At 41.4% G+C, this 18,212-nt stretch overlaps 1 protein-coding gene across 5 annotated transcripts in view; it reads right to left on the bottom strand.

Moving 5' to 3' along the window:
• cenpe (centromere protein E) overlaps positions 1-18,212 on the bottom strand; it is a 38,246-nt gene that overhangs the window by 18,124 nt on the left and 1,910 nt on the right. For all 5 annotated transcript variants that reach the window (XM_083522239.1, XM_083522242.1, XM_083522243.1 and 2 more), the window contains exons 4-29: positions 18,063-18,181; positions 17,810-17,929; positions 17,650-17,731; positions 17,268-17,335; positions 17,119-17,193; positions 16,152-16,203; positions 15,966-16,053; positions 15,025-15,154; positions 14,810-14,929; positions 14,568-14,720; positions 14,341-14,488; positions 13,862-13,961; positions 12,711-12,978; positions 12,493-12,540; positions 11,154-11,342; positions 10,968-11,042; positions 10,801-10,869; positions 9,917-10,048; positions 9,535-9,712; positions 5,461-5,615; positions 4,536-4,817; positions 4,218-4,439; positions 3,902-4,054; positions 2,984-3,190; positions 2,788-2,877; positions 2,625-2,708 (exon numbers count right to left, since the gene is read on the bottom strand). In XM_083522239.1, coding sequence (XP_083378365.1) covers positions 2,625-2,708; positions 2,788-2,877; positions 2,984-3,190; positions 3,902-4,054; positions 4,218-4,439; positions 4,536-4,817; positions 5,461-5,615; positions 9,535-9,712; positions 9,917-10,048; positions 10,801-10,869; positions 10,968-11,042; positions 11,154-11,342; positions 12,493-12,540; positions 12,711-12,978; positions 13,862-13,961; positions 14,341-14,488; positions 14,568-14,720; positions 14,810-14,929; positions 15,025-15,154; positions 15,966-16,053; positions 16,152-16,203; positions 17,119-17,193; positions 17,268-17,335; positions 17,650-17,731; positions 17,810-17,929; positions 18,063-18,181 — 3,407 coding nt within the window. The remainder of the gene's footprint in view (positions 1-2,624; positions 2,709-2,787; positions 2,878-2,983; positions 3,191-3,901; positions 4,055-4,217; positions 4,440-4,535; positions 4,818-5,460; positions 5,616-9,534; positions 9,713-9,916; positions 10,049-10,800; positions 10,870-10,967; positions 11,043-11,153; positions 11,343-12,492; positions 12,541-12,710; positions 12,979-13,861; positions 13,962-14,340; positions 14,489-14,567; positions 14,721-14,809; positions 14,930-15,024; positions 15,155-15,965; positions 16,054-16,151; positions 16,204-17,118; positions 17,194-17,267; positions 17,336-17,649; positions 17,732-17,809; positions 17,930-18,062; positions 18,182-18,212) is intronic.

The raw sequence follows: 18,212 nt of genomic DNA, 5'->3' as shown, positions 1-18,212 counted from the left end.
CTTGCAGTACATCTTTTCCAGCTCGGTCCCTCTGCCTGGCCAATCGGTATAAATCCTTTTCTCCTTCCTTAGTGTCCAACCTCTTATACAGCTCCTCATATGCCTTTTCCTTGGCTTTCGCCACATCCCTTTTTACCTGCTGCCGCATCTCCTTGTACTCCTGCCTACTCTTCTCATCACTCTGTCGATCCCACTTCTGTTTTGCCAACCTCTTACCCCTAATGCTCTCCTGCACTTCCTCATTCCACCACCACGTCTCCTTGTCTTGCTTTCTATTTCCAGATGTCACACCAAGTACTTTTCTAGCTGTCTCCCTTATCACTCCTGCAGTAGTTGCCCAATCATCCGGCACCTCTTCACCACCACCAAGCCCCTGTCTGACCTCTTCCCTGAACCTCACACTACACTCTTCCTCCTTCAGTTTCCACCATCTTATTCTTCTTTCAATCCTTACTTTCCTCCTCTTCTTCTTCGCCTCCAAAACCATCCTACAGACCACCATCCGATGCTGTCTAGCTACACTGTCCCCCGCCAACACCTTACAGTCTCCAATCTCCTTCAGGTTGCATCTCCTACACAGAACATAATCCACCTGTGTGCACCTCCCTCCACTCTTATACGTCACCCTATGATCCTCCTTCTTCTTAAAATACGTGTTCACCACTGCCATTTCCATCCTTTTAGCAAAATCTACCACCATCTGCCCTTCCACATTCCTCTCCTTAAAACCATACCTACCCATCACCTCCTCATTACCTCTGTTCCCTTCACCTACATGCCCATTAAAGTCTGCCCCAATCACCAATCTTTCTTTCCTAGGTACACCATCTACCACTTCATCTAATTCACTCCAGAATCTTTCCTTCTCCTCCATCTCACAGCCAACTTGTGGAGCATAGGCACTGATTACATTTATCATCATCCCTTCAACTTCCACCTTCACGATCATCACCCTATCAGAAACTCTCTTTACCTCCACTACACTCTTGCTGTACTCTTCCTTCAGAATCACCCCTACACCATTTCTCTTCCCATCCACACCATGATAAAACAGTTTAAACCCACCTCCAATGTTCCTGGCCTTACTCCCTTTCCACTTGGTCTCCTGAACACACAGAATATCTACCTTTCTCCTCTCCATCATATCAGCTACCTCACCTACTAGGGTGGAAAAAATGTCTGTAGTTCAGAAACTCCAGTTCTGTAAAAAAACACTATAAATTGACATCCTGTTCCAAAAGGAGATGGATCATAAATATAACCAGTGTAAACGTTTGTCTTTATAGCCATGAAACAAGCATGTGACTGTCAGGATTTAGGGGTGTTTGTTGCTCATTGGGGTGAACTTTAATTAAAAGGTTTAGAGCAGGGGTGTGGGTATGTATTGGGTGTACGTCGTTTGCAATCTACCAGACGATCGCAAAGGTATTGTGGGTAGATCGCATGACATTGGAAAAAATTCATAATTATTTATGCATTTTTATAGTAGGTAGATCATTTTGACTTAGACATTTTATAAGTAGTTCGCATGCTGAAAAGGTGTGTGGCACCCCTGGTTTTGATGAACACACACACGAAAAATCTGCGAATGCGCAATTAGACAGGCTCCCTAAAACCACCCTCCCCCAACATGTATTATACAATATTATATAATTAATATATATAATCATAATATAATATATTACACACAATTATTACTACTTTTTTCTTCAGTACTTGTATTTAGGGCTGAAACAATTCCTCAAGCAATTGGATAACAAAAATTGTTTAGTCCATTTACAGATGTGCACAAATGGACCGTTCCTACTGATGCACCGGCTGCTAAACTCTGGACAGGTCACACACAAGACGCTGCAGAATGAAAAATGGAGGAACGGAGAAAACAGAAAACAGCAAGGGGCGAGGAGAAGATTCAGGCCGAAGAAAACACCAGAAAGTTTGTGATAATTTCACACTAAAACAAAGAAAACCTGTTGAGCGCAATACCTGTTGTAGCTCAGCGCGGTTACCGTTTTTAAAGTAGTTTGAAATTGATTTTTTTTATATTTTTATTTATTAAACCACATTGCGATACTGTGTGAGATATAATAAATAAATACATGAAAGAATAATTATGAGTTTCATTAAACAAATGGTTTCCCATAGCCTACTGTACGCGGCCACTGAGGGGGGACTTTTTGAACGCACTATTTGTATTTTGATGTAAAATGTTACATGTTGGTTTTCACAGATTTTCTTGTAGGCAGTTTCAGCGATAAATGAGATTTTTCTTCATTTTAAAAGACCTGCCTTATTTTTTCTCCCTTATTTAGTATTGCTCTTCAATAAAGAAGTACTTCTTATCAGATTAATCGATGGAATAATTGTCAGAATACCCAATTACTAAAAGAAACAATTTATCAGCACTTTGCAATGATGAGTTCTATCTCTCTCCCTCCATCACTCATGTTATGATTCACTAACATTTGTCGATTGTTTCTCAGACCTGACTGCATCCTTCTTTCCCCACACAGACCAACCAGGACCTTCTAAAAGACTGCATTAGGGATGTCTGCTGTTTTCCAAAACAACAACAATCAAAGTAATTTGTACAGTATAAAGCCCCAAGCATGATGGGGTCCTACCTTGTCAGTCGTATCCTGAAGTTCTGCTTTAAGTAGGGAATTCTCCTGAGTCAACTTTTCGGCTGCCTCCTTAAGATCCTGAATCTAGAGATGAACAGAATATTACATAACGGCAACAGAAATCCGAACGCCAAATCGCATCCCGAACGCGTGAGCGCAATACCTGTTGTAGATGAACTTCATTCTCCTCATTAATTATGCAATTAGAGTCGGAAAACTGCTTCTCGTTCAGCTCCGACTGGAAACGGATGATCTAATAGTAGAATCAAGTTTAAATTTGTATATAAAAACCCCACTAGAATTAATCTTTAAACTCCAATGCTTTGCATGTGCCTTGAATTGAAAACAAATTCCCTCACCATTTCATCTTTTGCCTCGATTTCACTCTTCAACTGGCTTTTCTCTTCTCTTAGTCCTTGCAGAATCTCTAGAAGCTGGTCTCGCTCTTCAGTCAGAGAGCCGATCGTGCTCTGCATCCTCTCCGACTCCGAGTCGAGAGCGCTCTCAGATGCACCATTGCCTCTTTCAGCATGCGCTGCCTCCAGATCCTCTTTCAGCTGCTTCACCTGGAAACCAAACAGCTCAGTTAAGGACATTCTGGTGCACCAAGCATGGTGGAGGGATACGCAAATTTCTGTATGTATAATTGGCTGGTACTAATGTAGCTGGAAGCCATGCCATCAACCCATGTCTTGGTTACAATCCACAGATGAATTGCTGGTTTGGATGATTGGGTTAATGCTGTTAAATCAGGGATCTCCAGTGTTTTTAAAATGGATTAGCTACTGGGGCATGTACGTGTTTGTGTCAATGTATTTAGGAACTCCTCCACTGAAGAAACTTGCAAGGACCAATAGTTTAATGCTTAATAAATAAAAAAGTGTTAAACGCACAATAAAGAACACAATCGATGGACATTTTTCCTGGAAGTTTCGGTAGCAGTTCTCGCATGACCTGTACTGGGTCATGAACCAGGGGTTGAGGACCAAATCTGCTGATGCACCAATGTATTTTTCAGTTTCTGGACTACAAGCAGGCCCCGGACGCAGGCATACGTAGCAGCGTGGCCCCTCCACTGCCAAATACAATCAAAATGATTGTTTTGCCAAGTTATATACTGCTTTGATGATCGATCCCGATGGGGTTTGTTAGTTTTTAAGACTCCTCTGTAGGCTAGGCCATGTCTCCACATACCACATTTAAGTTATAATGGGTTTAGCATCTCCATTGCAAGTCGAGGACTACCTGTATAGGGTATTCAACAAAATTGAAATGACCTGAATTTGCAGGTCCTCCACAGCACTGTTCTCAGCTGTATCCGACAGTCGGGACTCCAGTTGAGCGGTTTCCGCCTCCAGTTGAAGTATTTTCACCTCTTGCGCTTTTGTCGCCTCCAGAGCTGCCCTCAATTGCTCTTGATTTTCAATCATCTAAAATTGCACACCAAAAATTTCAGAGCATAAATTCAAAGTAAAAAGGCAACAAGGATAAAAAAGCGAGTATAGTCATAATGTCCGTGTTAGGCTGCTGGCAAATATGTGACAAAACAATGATACAAAACAGGATTTTTATTTACAAAAATCACATGCATACCAGTTCCACATTTTCCTCCATGTCGGTCTTTAGTTGATCTCTCTCCTCCTTAAGAGCCTGCAGCTCTAGTTGGAGGTCCTGAACATTCTGTGCTTGCTCAGATTCTTTACTACAAATTGCTTCCTGAAGCTGGTTTCTCTCTTCAGTTATGGCGGTCAACTCTGACAGATGCCTCTCTCTTTCACAACCAAGTAAATCCAGTTCCTCAACCAACTGCACAGACTATGAATAAAAAATTGAAAAAAAACCATAGGGGATTATAAACCGATGAAAATCTTAGCAGTCAAACTTTTTCAACTGCAAATTAAGTGTACTGACCTTCTGTTTAGCATCCTCCAAGGCACTGAGAAGACTCCTGTTCTCCTCCAAAAGGGATTCCAGGTTTGTCTGGACTGTTGAGAGTTGCTGTGCGGTCTCAGTGTGCTGAATTTCCTTGAGTTCTGCATCAGCCAAATCCTTCTGGATTTTCTCAAGATCCACCTGGGCCTTTACAGCCTCTCCTTTCAGTCTTTCATGGTCCTCAGTGGCGATTGTCTGAGCAGAGACAAGATTGTCCCGCTCCTCTTGTACAGAGTAAAGCTCACCCGTGAGCTCACACACCTGAGAACAGATGATGCACAACACAAGGAATGATGAGGGTTTTTTTTAAAGATATGTTTAAAGGGAATGTACTTGTGTAAACTATATGAATGCATTAAAAACAAATTCATTTTATTAAGTAAATGTAACAAAGTCCAGAAGAAAAAACAGGAAAAATAAATGAATTAAAATAAATACATTAAAAAAATTATAAAACGTAAATCTGTGACTTGTCAGTCAACAGAGTCTAAAAGAATGACCTTTTTTTAATATAACATCTCAAAACTCATACTGCAAAAAAAAAACCACATCCATATCTGCAGTGTCTATTTAGATATACACCACAAAAAATAATTAAATAAAAATGCATTTGTTGTTGTTGATACTCATTCAATTTTATTAAAATTCTTCAAAATTAAAAATGTAGCTGCTCCAATTAAGAACCTACAGCTTCCAGCATGACCAAAGTATACATCCAAATCCAAGCAAAAGAGCTCAAACAAATAATAAAAGCTTGGCCATTCTGCTCCTTGAAACAAAATAATTATAATTTTTATTTCGCATATATTGGTCCGTTAAATAATTTTAAAGCCAAATTTACGCATCCTAATATTAATATAAATAAATATTATGGCGTTCTTGGTATGGTAAATAAAGTTCTCACCTGTCTCAACAAATCATCCACTTTAGCTGGAAGTTCCTCTAGGGCTTTTAATTCTTCTGTTTTGCTTTGCAGAGCTCTTTCACTCTCCTGGCTCTTCTCAAGTTCTTTCTTTAATTCGGCAACGGTTTTCTCCAACGTCAGATTATCAAGTACATCTTATTAAAAAAAAAAACGAAGACGAAAAAAAGGTTTATTTCATCACAGATTTAGTTTTTAATCATTTCTATTTAAATTCTGGCTTCAACAACAAATCGATAACGAAATTTGACGAAAGTCAACGAATGCTGTTATTGTTTAGTTCATGCTAAACCCATAACTTGAGCAGCCCAAGATAAACAGCCACTTGCGAAAAACTGGAGAGTCCAGAGTCAACTGGCAGCAGAAAAAAAGCTGTGGTTTTCAGCAAAGGATTATAAATTTTTGACACCAAAAATTTTTTTTTTCCCTCTAATCAAACCCGTTTGCTTGCTGTGTTTCTCCGTTCCGTTCTTATACATCATTTAAATCTTCTTCTTCTTCTTCTTTCGGCTGCTCCCATTAGGGGTCGCCACAGCGGATCATCCATCTCCATACCACCCTGTCCTCTACATCTGCCTCTTTTACACCAACTGCCTGCATGTCTTCCCTCACCACATCCATGAACCTCCTCCTTGGCCTTCCTCTTTTCCTCCTACCTGATGACTCCATCCTCAGCATTCTCCTACCAATATAATTCATGTCCCTCCTCTGCACATGTCCAAACCATCTCAATCTCGCCTCCCTCACCTTTTCACCAAGACATCCTACATGCGCTGTCCCTCTAATAAACTCATTTCTAATCTTGTCCATCCTCGTCACTCCCAACGAAAACCTCAACATCCTCAGCTCTGCTACCTCTGGCTCCACCTCCTGTCTTTTAATCAATGCCACTGTCTCTAATCCATACAACATCACAGGTCTCACCACAGTCCTATAAACTTTCCCTTTCACTCTTGCAGATACCCTACTATCACAAATCACTCCTGTCACTCTTCTCCACCCACTCCACCCTGCCTGCACTCTTTTCTTTACTTCTCTAACACACTCTCCATTACTTTGCACTGTTGACCCCAGGTACCTGAACTCCTCCACCTTCTCCACCTCTTTTCTCCCTGCAACCGCATCACTCCACCGCCCTCCCCCTCATTCACACACATGTACTCTGTTTTACTCCTACTGACTTTCATTCCCCTTCTCTCCAGCGCATATCTCCACCTCTCCAGGCTCTTCCCAACCTGCTCCCTACTCTCACCACAAATCACAATATCATCTGCAAACATCATAGTCCAGGGAGACTCCTGTCTGACCTCGTCCGTCAACCTGTCCATCACCACTGCAAACAGGAAAGGGCTCAGGGCCGATCCTTGATGCAGTCCAACCTTCACCCTGAACCAGTCTGTCTTTCCTACTGCACACTTCACTGCCGTCACACTGTCCTCATACATGTCCTGCACCACCCTCACATACTTCTCTGACACACCTGACTTCCTCATACAATACCACAACTCCTCTCTTGGCACTCTGTCGTACGCTTTCTCTAAATCCACAAATACACAATGCAATTCCTTCTGTCCTTTTCAATCAACATCCTCAAAGCAAATAATGCGTCTGTGGTGCTCTTCCTCGGCATGAAACCATACTGTTGCTCGCAGATGGTCACCTCTTCTCTCAGCCTGGCTTCCACTACTTTTTACCATAACTTCATGGTGTGACTGATCAACTTAATTCCCCTGTAGTTACTGCAGGTCTGCACATCACCCTTATGCTTAAAGATCGGTACCAGCACACTCCTTCTCCATTCCTCAGGCATCTTCTCACCTTCCAAAATCCTGTTAAACAATCTGGTTAAAAACTCCACTGCCATCTCTCCTAAACATCTCCATGCTTCTACCGGTATGTCATCTGGTCCAACCGACTTTCCATTCTTCATCCTCTTAATCGCTGCTCTCACTTCCTCCTTACTAATCCTATCTACATCCTGCTTCACCAACTCCACATCATCCAACCTTCTCTCTCTCTGATTTTCCTCATTCATCAGCTGCTCAAAATACTTCCTCCACCTTCTCAACACACTCTCCTCACTAGTCAACACATTTCCCTCTCCATCCTTTATTGCTCTAAGCACATCCTTCCCAGCTCGGTTTCTCTGCCTGGCCAATCGGTATAAATCCTTTTCTCCTTCCTTAGTGTCCAACCTCTCATACAGCTCCTCATATGCCTTTTCCTTGGCTTTCGCCACATCCCTTTTTACCTGCTGCCACATCTCCTTGTACTCCTGCCTACTTTTCTCATCACTCTGTCGATCCCACTTCTGTTTTGCCAATCTCTTTTTCCTTATGCTCTCCTGCACTTCCTTATTCCACCACCATGTCTCCTTGTCTTGCTTTCTATTTCCAGATGTCACACCAAGTACTTTTCTAGCTGCCTCCCTCATCACTCCTGCAGTAGTTGCCCAATAATCCAGCACCTCTTCACCACCACCGAGCCCCTGTCTGACCTCTTTCCTGAACCTCACACTACACTCTTCCTCCTTCAGTTTCCACCATCTTATTCTTCTTTCAGTCCTCACTCTCATCCTCTTCTTCTTCACCTCCAAAATCATCCTACAGACCACCATCCGATGCTGTCTAGCTACACTGTCCCCCTGCCAACACCTTACAGTCTCCAATCTCCTTCAGGTTGCATCTCCTACATAGAACAAAGTCCACCTGTGTGCACCTTCCTCCACTCTTATACGTCACCCTATGATCCTCCTTCTTCTTAAAATACGTGTTCACCACTGCCATTTCCATCCTTTTAGCAAAATCTACCACCATCTGCCCTTCCACATTCCTCTCCTTAAAACCATACCTACCCGTCACCTCCTCATCACCTCTGTTCCCTTCACCTACATGCCCATTACAGTCTGCCCCAATCACCAATCTTTCTTTCCTAGGTACACCATCTACCACTTCATCTAATTCACTCCAGAATCTTTCCTTCTCCTCCATCTCACAGCCAACTTGTGGAGCATAGGCACGGATGACATTTATCATCATCCCTTCAACTTCAACCTTCTCGATCATCACCCTATCAGAAACTCTCTTCACCTCCACTACACTCTTACTGTACTCTTCCTTCAGAATCACCCCTACACTATTTCTCTTTCCAGCCACACCATGATAAAACAGTTTAAACCCACCTCCAATGTTCCTGGCCTTACTCCCTTTCCACTTGGTCTCCTGAACACACAACATATCTACCTTTCTCCTCTTCATCATATCAGCTATCTCTCTCCCTTTACCCTTCATGGTACCAACATTTAAAGTACCAACCCGAACCTCTACTCTCCTACACTGCTCCTTTCCCTGCCGTCTCTGTAGACGTCTTCCTCCTCTCCTTCTCCTCCTTCGGCCAACAGTAACCCAATTTCCACCGGTACCCTGTCGGCTAACGATACCTGTGGCGGTCATTGTTAACCCGGGCCTCGACCGATCCGGTATGAAATTCAGGTTCGTGATCCGCATATTTGATTTGGCACGTTTTACGCTGGATGCCCTTCCAAACGCAACCCTCCCCATTTACCCGGGCTTGGGACCAGCACTAAGAGTGCACTGGCTTGTGCATCCATAATGGCTGGGTTTTATACATCATTTAAATATTATACAAAATCTAATTATATATTCTAGATGCTTCACAAACAAACAAACTGTCTTTTTCTAAAAAATGTTTTAAAATTGTCGAAACAATGTTATATTAAATTGATTTGTTTTTAAAGCAACATCAACTTGCCATCTGCAATTATCATTAAAAACAATACAAATGTTGATTAACACAGTTGCTTCACCTTGCGTACTCAAATGCTGTTTTTTTTTTTTGTGTGCTCTCAACAAGCAGCTACTATAAGCTTTAAAATGTCTAAATTAAAGACAGTTGCACTCAATATGTACACTTTTACACACGAATATGCTGAATCAGGGTTTTATATAGTTATAATAGGCAAAACATCTAATAAAAAAAAAATACAAAAATTATTTAAATAAATAATCGCACAAATGAAGACTCGTAGGCACTCACTTTTAGGGACCTTTCCATCCAGAAGAGCAGTGAGCTTGGTGTTCTCATCAAAAGCCCCGAGCAGCTCTTTCTGGAGGTCAGCCTGCATTTTCTTGAACCGGGATTTCTCGTGTTCTAGTTGGCTCCGCAGGGATTTCACCTCATTCTCCATTTGGCTGTACTGAAGGCTCAAAGCCGCCTAATGTAGGGGAGAGAGAAGAGAGAGAGAGAGAGAGAGAGAGAGAGAGAGAGAGAGAGAGAGAGAGAGAGAGAGAGAGAGAGAGAGAGAGAGAGAGAGAGAGAGAGAGAGAGAGAGAGAGAGATTGGCAATCAATGTGTTAATTGCCATTAAAGTTTGAATTTTTTTTTTTTTTTTTTTTACACAAATCAGATTGATATTTACGTCTCTTTCTTTAAGGGCGAGGTTCTCACTACGCAGGAAAGCCCACTCTTTTTTGGTTTCCAAACTGAGCCCCTCTGCATCGTCTAACGATCGACGTAGCTGTGTTACCTCCTGAACAAGGTCCTTACCGTTCTGTACAAAAAAAACATCCCACACACACACACACACACACACACACACACACACAATAAAATCAACGTTAGATCACGAGACTTATAATATGCTAAACTTAAGCGGCAATTAATGACGTAAAAAATGGGGGAAAAGTTAAAAAAAAAAAAAAAGCCACAACATTTCCTATATAAGAATTCCTACACAGAAAGTCAGGAAGTTTATACTAAACCCAGAATTCCCCACCTGTCATGTCTTTATTCCCCACTAGAGGGACACCCACACTTGGAGAACCACTGTACAAGTATCATCATATTCTGGCTTCTTCCATTAGGGGTCGCCACAGCGGATCATCAGTCTTCATACCCCCGTCCTCTACATGTGTCTCTTTCAAAACATCTACCTGCATGTCTTCCCTCACCACATCCATGAACCTCCTCCTTGGCATAAACCTCCACTTGGCCTTCCTATTTTCCTCCTTCCTGGTGGCTCCATCCTCAGCATTCTCCTACCGATATACCCCATGTCCCTCCTCTGCACATGTCCAAACCAGTTAAATCTCGCTTCCCTCACCTTGTCTCCAAAACATCCTACATGCACTGTCCCTCTAATAAACTCGTTTCTAATCTACTGCACAAGTATATACCATCAAAAAAAAATTATATGTAAGCGCCTCCACTTTGTAGCTCGAAGGCACAAAAATGGTTCCAGACTTTCCCCATGAGATTACTAATGTTTGGATCGTCCACGGGAATTTGCTTCTTTTTACATACCAAACTCTGCAGGTCAGCCACCAAGTCGTTCTTCTTTTTCAGCTCTCCTGACATCAGCTCCAGATCAGACTATGGAAAAAGAGCAACAAACAAAACAGTTGTTCTACTACACTGTTCGGAAAGTTTTGCCTTGGACACTGATGTGTATAACATACGCACACACATACCTTCAGCTTTTGGACCAGATCTTCAGCATCTGTTGAAGTGGTTTTCAAAGCTGAAATCTTGGCCTCCAACTCTCGCTAAAACACACAAAGCATCGAGAAAGGCGCTGCGTTTAGTAGATCCCATAAAAACGGACATTTGCGCAGTTTAAATAATGCAAATATTGATGTATTTAAAATCCCAAAGACCTCATAGTCTTTCTTGCTCTCCTTCTCCAGGTTCTCGAACTCCTCTGCGTCTTTGCGTTCTTCAATGTCTCTCAGGAGAGTCTCTTTGTCGTTCAGCAGTGCCTCGTTGTCTTGCTTGAGCTTCATGATATCCTGAGTCAGGAGCTCGACGCTTTCCTTCAGCGTGTCCCGTTCGGCAGCGATCACTTCCTGTTTAAAACGAAAGGCGATTTAGGCATGCAGCGTGCGTCCCGATGAAAAGTAACCAGGTCTGACAAATGCACTAGAGAGTTTTTAAAATATATTTAAAACATGCTTTTTGTTTTCCATTCAGAAGTTATTTTTTAAAAATGTATCATAGGCCAGCTTGCATTAAAACAGCTAAGGCCAATATCATCCAGCATTACTTGGTATTCAGCCTTAATTTTAACATTATTAATCTCAGTAGTGGCAGTTAACAGTAAAAGCATAAGCACAAAAATATATACAGCAAAATACAACCTTTACTTTTGCACCAAGCAAAAATGCAAGCTTTATGCATTAAACTATATGTAAGCGAAGTAAGAAAATCGTTAAAAATATGAAAAGCACAAATTGCAGGCCAGCAAAACCAGAGATGTTTTCAAAACGAGTATGGTATCAGCAGAGAGGCGGCAGTTTGTCAGAGCTCAAGAAAAGCATTAGAGGATTTTAAACTGGGTATCGTAAAAGAAAAACAAAAATGTGGGGTTGAATTTGCGCTTTTGGCATCTGCTGACTTGTGTGTTTGCTGTTTTGTAAGCGACTGCAATAAAAGCCGGTTTGCTCCTTTTTCTCCTCCCCGACCTAAAGCTTCTTCGTTTTGATGAATGTTACATTTTTATGTCGAGTGGTGGCAAAGATACTTTTATTTTTGGTTAAAGAAACTCGCTCCTATGTTTCTACTACTTAGAATTCAATGAACTATTATTTACATGATAACTAGCTAAACTGAAGCAATATAACAAATCCAAAGCTTACTGAATAATTCTTAATATTTGGACACGGACACACACACACGGACACACACACACGGACACACACACACACGGACACACACACACACGGACACACACACACACGGACACACACACACACGGACACACACACACACGGACACACACACACGGACACACACACACGGACACACACACACGGACACACACACACGGACACACACACTAAATATATAATTTCAGGAAGAAAATTTATTCGAAAGTCTGTCTCTTCGATTTCATGTAAACCTTTTGTGACAAAAGCGGTTAAGAAACACACATGCGCTGCAAATGTACCTGTGCAAATGGAATAAACAGGAAACTTCAGAAAACTTTAGTGCACTCACCCTCTCAGAGCTCAGTGTGTGACACAGCTGCACAGCCTCTGCGAGATACTATTGTAGAGAAAGAGTCTTTAAAATACATCTAGTACAAAGGAAGTAACTTGTCTACTTGTCCCCCATACAGTATATCAAGTATTTTCATTTTACACAAAATCTACTGATTAAATTGGTCTCAAAATTGAGATAATTGAGTAGGGCATGAGCCCGTAACTTCTTCACACCTGCTCGCAGGCTTTGGTGTCCTTCTCTGGCTCAGAAGGCTTTTCCAGTTCTGTGATCTTCAGCTCCAGTGAGGAACACCTCTGCTCAGCACTCAGTTTTTCCTGCACCGTCGTCTCCACCTGTTGCTCCAGGGTCTGCAGTTGTTTCTCGAGCTCGTGGGTCCTCTGCTCCAGTGTCACGCTCTTCTCTTCGGCCATGTGCTTCTCCTGGGTTTCTCTCTCCAACTGACGCTCCAATCGTTCGACTCGAAACATGAGCTGGGGTGAGCTGGTGCAGAGAGGTGAGGAGAGGAGAAGAGAGGCGAGAGGGTTCAGACATGAAACAAATGGTAGCTGCTCTGCTATTAATTTGCTGGCCACATGTTCAGTCTGTTCCCAAAATGCACATTAATGACTTCTTTCCATGTTACTGTTGAGCCCGTAATGTTTTCCAAAGTCCGATTACAAATCAGTTAGAATTAAATTCCCTAAACATACCCAGAAAGAACACTTCCAAGTAGGTGCCGACAATCTCCGGCAAATCACACGTTTGGGTCCTGACCAAGATTGAGTTTTGATCTAAAATATTTTATACTTTAACATTTTAGTCACTCCAAAACCCTTTTAGCTCTGTTGGGAAATTCCTTTTCAGCCAAATTTGCCTTCGACAACACAAAACGTTTTACTACTCTATTGTCTGGAAACATGCACCAGAGTCACAGAGGTAACTTATAATGAATGGTAAACTGTGAATCTCCCTCTAGTGGTGAAGCGTGGAAATACAAATAAAGAGGAACGCTTTGGTACAAACTCCATTATGATCAATGGATAAAAGGAATTGTGTATAAAAGCTGGAAAAAAATGTTTTTTTTATTAAAAGGGTCTTTGAAAACCTTTTATAAAACAAACTGTGATCAATTATGTTGATACTATTGAGCTGTCACTTGAAGATGCAGAAGAGGATTAATATTTTGTAATTTTTGTATTTTACTTATTTTGTTCTTTCTTTGTACATTTACTGTATGATTTAATAACTACACGTTACTTTAGCTTGTTTGTGTTTGGGACATTGGGGGTCGAGATGAAAAGCAAAACTGTGGCTTACTAGTTTTTTTAGTGAGTAATATATATATATATATATGAGTGTATAAAAATATAAATTGTCATCTCACCCATCGGCAGAGCTGCGCATAGTAACATTACTCTGGTTCATTTCCAGGTCTAGAGAGGTGTCCTCGGCATCAAAACCTGAAATTGAGAATTCCTCCATGTCTGCAGAGACACACCCAAAAAAAAAAAAAAAAAAAAAAAAAAAAAAAAAAAAAAAAAAAAAAAAAAAAAAACACACAAAACTCGTTAAATTATTTATATAGCCACAGGTAAACAGCACTTACAAAGCGCTAGTTGCTTTCTGACCCCCCCTCCCACCCCACATACGAGAGGATGGATATTGTAAACGACATCTTGAATTTAAAAGATTACTTTCTCACCAGGTCTTTGCAAAATGTGTTTATCAGAATTCTGGACCAAGTGGTTTGATTGTGTAAGGTAATTACAGCAAGACAGGAACAAAAGAACAAATGTAACTTGCTTTTTTGTTTTGTTTTTTGGAATGTTACATAAGGATTTGAGAGAAAAACAAAATTCCCACCTTCGCTCTCCTCGGTCACAGTAAGATCGGCTTTCCTCTTTTTGAAAAAAGGTTCAGCAAAGCTCAATTCAGGGGCTCCGTATTCGTCCGACATCAAGCGAGCTGATCTGATGAGCTTTCCGCCCCAGGTCACTCTCCTTTTGGGAATCTTGAAGGACAGCAACAAGTGTGAGCTATAAAAATCAGACTAGGAGAAACACAAACGAATAAGTAAAAAAAGCGATTACCTTGTGCACAGGGACCACATTCGAAGCCGTTACCAAAAGCTTCGTTAGGTTCCTTATTCGATCTTCCTGATCTCTCTGGAGTTGGTCTTTCTCCTGTAGGAGCTGGAACAGTGTCTCCTTCTCGTTCACAGTTGTTTTGGTGACTGAAGAAACCTTTACGTGCAATCAAATTATTAAAAAGACGAAGAAAACAGAAAAATGACAAATTTAACAAGAGCTCATCCTTTTTCCCCCTGATTTACCTCTTGGAGGCGACGCTTGAGGTCCACGATTTCATTGCGGTATCTTCTGAGAAGCGCACCGTCGTCCGAGACCTCAGTGACATGGGGGTCGTTCTTCATGCGCTTCGCCGCACTGGCAAACTGGTACACAAACATATCAAATTATCTATAAACTTTCCACCGGAGGAAAGAAATTCGACATGAATGATCAGTGGGAATCGCTCTTTCCTCCTCACCTGCAAAGTGCTCACAGTTTCATCCACAGTTACAGGTGTGATGGTGCAGATGATGACCGTTTTGGCGTTGCCACCCAGAGAATTCTGGAGGATGCGGGTCAGCTTGCTGTCTCTGTAGTTTGTGAAACCCCTTTAAGATGAAAAGTAAAGTCATGTGTTATTACTCTTTATGTTTAGATAAAAATCAGGTATAAAAAGAGGAGAATGTGTTGGGAGTCAATCTTTGTAAATTATTAGAGATTAGTATGGAAGTGCATCTCCATAACTAGAGATCTGCATCTCGATGGATAGCCGATGATACGATACATTATAGATATATATTAAGCAGCTACAATTCAGTGATACAATTCACCCGGTTATGATGCAGTTCGATCTGATTTTGGTTCGATTAAACACTATGTAAAAAAAAATGTGCATCTCTGCAATTCAATATGGTACCTGTAGTTTGCGTTTATTTCTTTGGTTCAGAGGAACAGAAAATCACATTTACTTAAGTGCCTTCTGTAGAATAGCGAATTTACTATTTGAAACGATGCAAAATGCCAACTTGTATCTGGCGCATACGTTGTTTTTTTGTTTTACTCGATACGTTAACTAATCTAATCTACCCTCAGTAATTGCTTCTAGCCTAGTTCATACTTTTTCCATTTTGTTTTAAAGATTTAAAGGCATCCATTTTGTGACCAGAAATAGTTTAAGCGGTTCTTCAACATTCACTGCATTCTTCTCAAACCAGAAACCGACATCAGTCTTTAACCTCACAGAGCCTGTGCATACGTCTCTGGACTAAATTCGATCAAATAAACTGTATAAAACAGCATAAAAAAACAAAAAAAACCAAACAAACATCCAAATAAGCCTCTAATCCAAAAGGCAAAACCAGTTTGATCAATTTGATGTGTACAAAAATGGTATTTAATTAGTATTAGAGTGTTTCCTACTTCTGGCTCTCATCAGACAGTTTCTTGATGACTTGTCCCAGGGTAAAGAGACTGCGATTGATATTGCATCCCTCTTTCAAACGGGCCCCTGAATTTAAACAATCAGCACAGACCAAAATATCAGTAGCAATACTAGTATAATATAATAATACAATCATCATCTGCACTGACGAGACCTCGGCTTACCCTCGGCTCCAGTCTGACTCGCACGTTCAGCCCCTGCGAGATCCACCAAGTTCTATTAAAGGTGTGTGGGGGGGGGGAAATTAGATTAGGCAAATGCTTGCTGAATGACCTGTAATTATATACAGTGGTGGCCAAATGTTTTGAGAATAACACAGACATACATTTTCCAGTGAGTGATCGGATGAATTGCAATTATTAGCAAAGTCCCTTTTTGCTATGAAAATTAACTTACAATGCTTTTTATTCAGCATGATTGCAAAAGTTATAACTAAGTGAACAAAACATCAAAAATTCAGGAACCTCACCAACACCTTAACCCCAGTGAGAGCTTGTGGTCAATCATCAAGGGGCAGGTGGACAAACAAAAACCCACAAATTCTGACAAATTCTGTTTATTATTCAAGAAAAGGCTGCTATCGGTCAGGACGTGGCCCGGAAGATAATTGCCAGTATGGTGAACAGCAGAGGCCTTGAAACACTGCGAATATTGACTCTTTGCATTGCATGAACTTAATGTAATTGTCAATAAAAGCTTTTGACACTGAGGAAATGCTTGTAAATGTGTACCATGGCAACATCTGACCAAAATGTCTAAAAACCAATAAGTAGCAGACTTTGAATTTGTCATTCCCAAATATTTTAGCCACAGCTGTACACACACACACACACACACACACACACACACACACACACACACACACACACACACACACACACACACACACACACACACACACACACACACACACACACACACACACACACACACACACACACACACACACACACACACACGAGATTATATACATACAGGTCACAAACACATTACAGCACAAAAATTCTTTGCATAGCTGCTCAACCACACTGGGACTTGAACCCCCCCGACCTCCTGATTAGTAACCCACACCCTTAACCACTGAGCTACCACCTCACCATGACCACAGGGAACTTGAAAACATCCGCTCACCAAATGGGACACGATGATGGCGCCGTCTGCGTTTTCGCCAGACACTGGGTCACTTCTCTCTCTGCTCTCCAAGATCTGAAAACAATACGCTTGTGAGATTTCACCAGGAAGCAGGAACGAAAATCAAGTGCGTTGATTGAGTCACTCACCATGCGGAAGATGGTGTGAGAGCGACTGCTCCTCTGGTTCATTTTGGTTTTCCCGTAATGTCGGTTTTCTGAGAGTAGAAAATTCTGATTAATCGATTACCGTGTCTCGGGGGTGTGTTGGATTTTTATGATTGGTCAGATGATCACATTTTTTAAACTTATACGTTCTTTGAAGACCTTACACCGTGCACACGATGGCGGACATTATTACACTTAATACTGTGAAATAAATAATGTGTAAAGTGTAATGCGTATTCAATGGCTGTCATTGTGAAATGAATACTCAGGCTCATGGCCCATAACCCTACTGTGAATTATTCTGCTAATTAGCATGCACCGTTCGGGTTTATTCCATATTGAGAAAACAAATGACCACATTTACTTTCTCCTTTCCGGATCCAGGCCAGGGCTTGTTCTGGAGTCGTCACCAGCTCTTCGGTCAAATCGGCCACGTAGACGTTTTTCTGCCGGAGACACGAAACGTTCGTTCATATAAGATGCGTTGCATTCAAAACGAGGGCCAATTCAGAGATCACACTTACGTAGTTGCCTTCGCGGATTTCCAGCGGTTTTCTTTTCCAGCTGTCGCACAGGAGATCCGTGACTGTTTCGTTGTAAATTTCCATGTAGCTCACACGCAGAAGAAACTCTTTCTTTGGACACTGGATACACAGACAAAATGACATGGTAGTGATTCCCGTTGACTACGTATTAAATAAATAAATAAATAAATAAATAAATAAATAAATAAACAAACAAATCTATTCCATCCATCAACTCGATCCTGTATCATACATTTTTGATCGTATGAAAAACATCCGCCATGGCCAGTGGGATCACGCCAGGGTTGTGCTCGCTACCCATCATTGTAAAAGTCTTTCCAGAGGAAGTCTGTCCATACGCAAATATAGTTCCTGGTGGGGGAAAAAGAAGATTCATGATCAA

The sequence above is a fragment of the Silurus aristotelis genome (assembly GCF_946808225.1).
Source record: "Silurus aristotelis genome assembly, chromosome: 20".
NCBI classification, from domain to species: Eukaryota; Metazoa; Chordata; class Actinopteri; order Siluriformes; family Siluridae; genus Silurus; species Silurus aristotelis.
The sequence above is the reverse complement of the archived record's forward strand: the minus strand, read 5'-3'. Positions and strand labels throughout refer to the sequence as shown.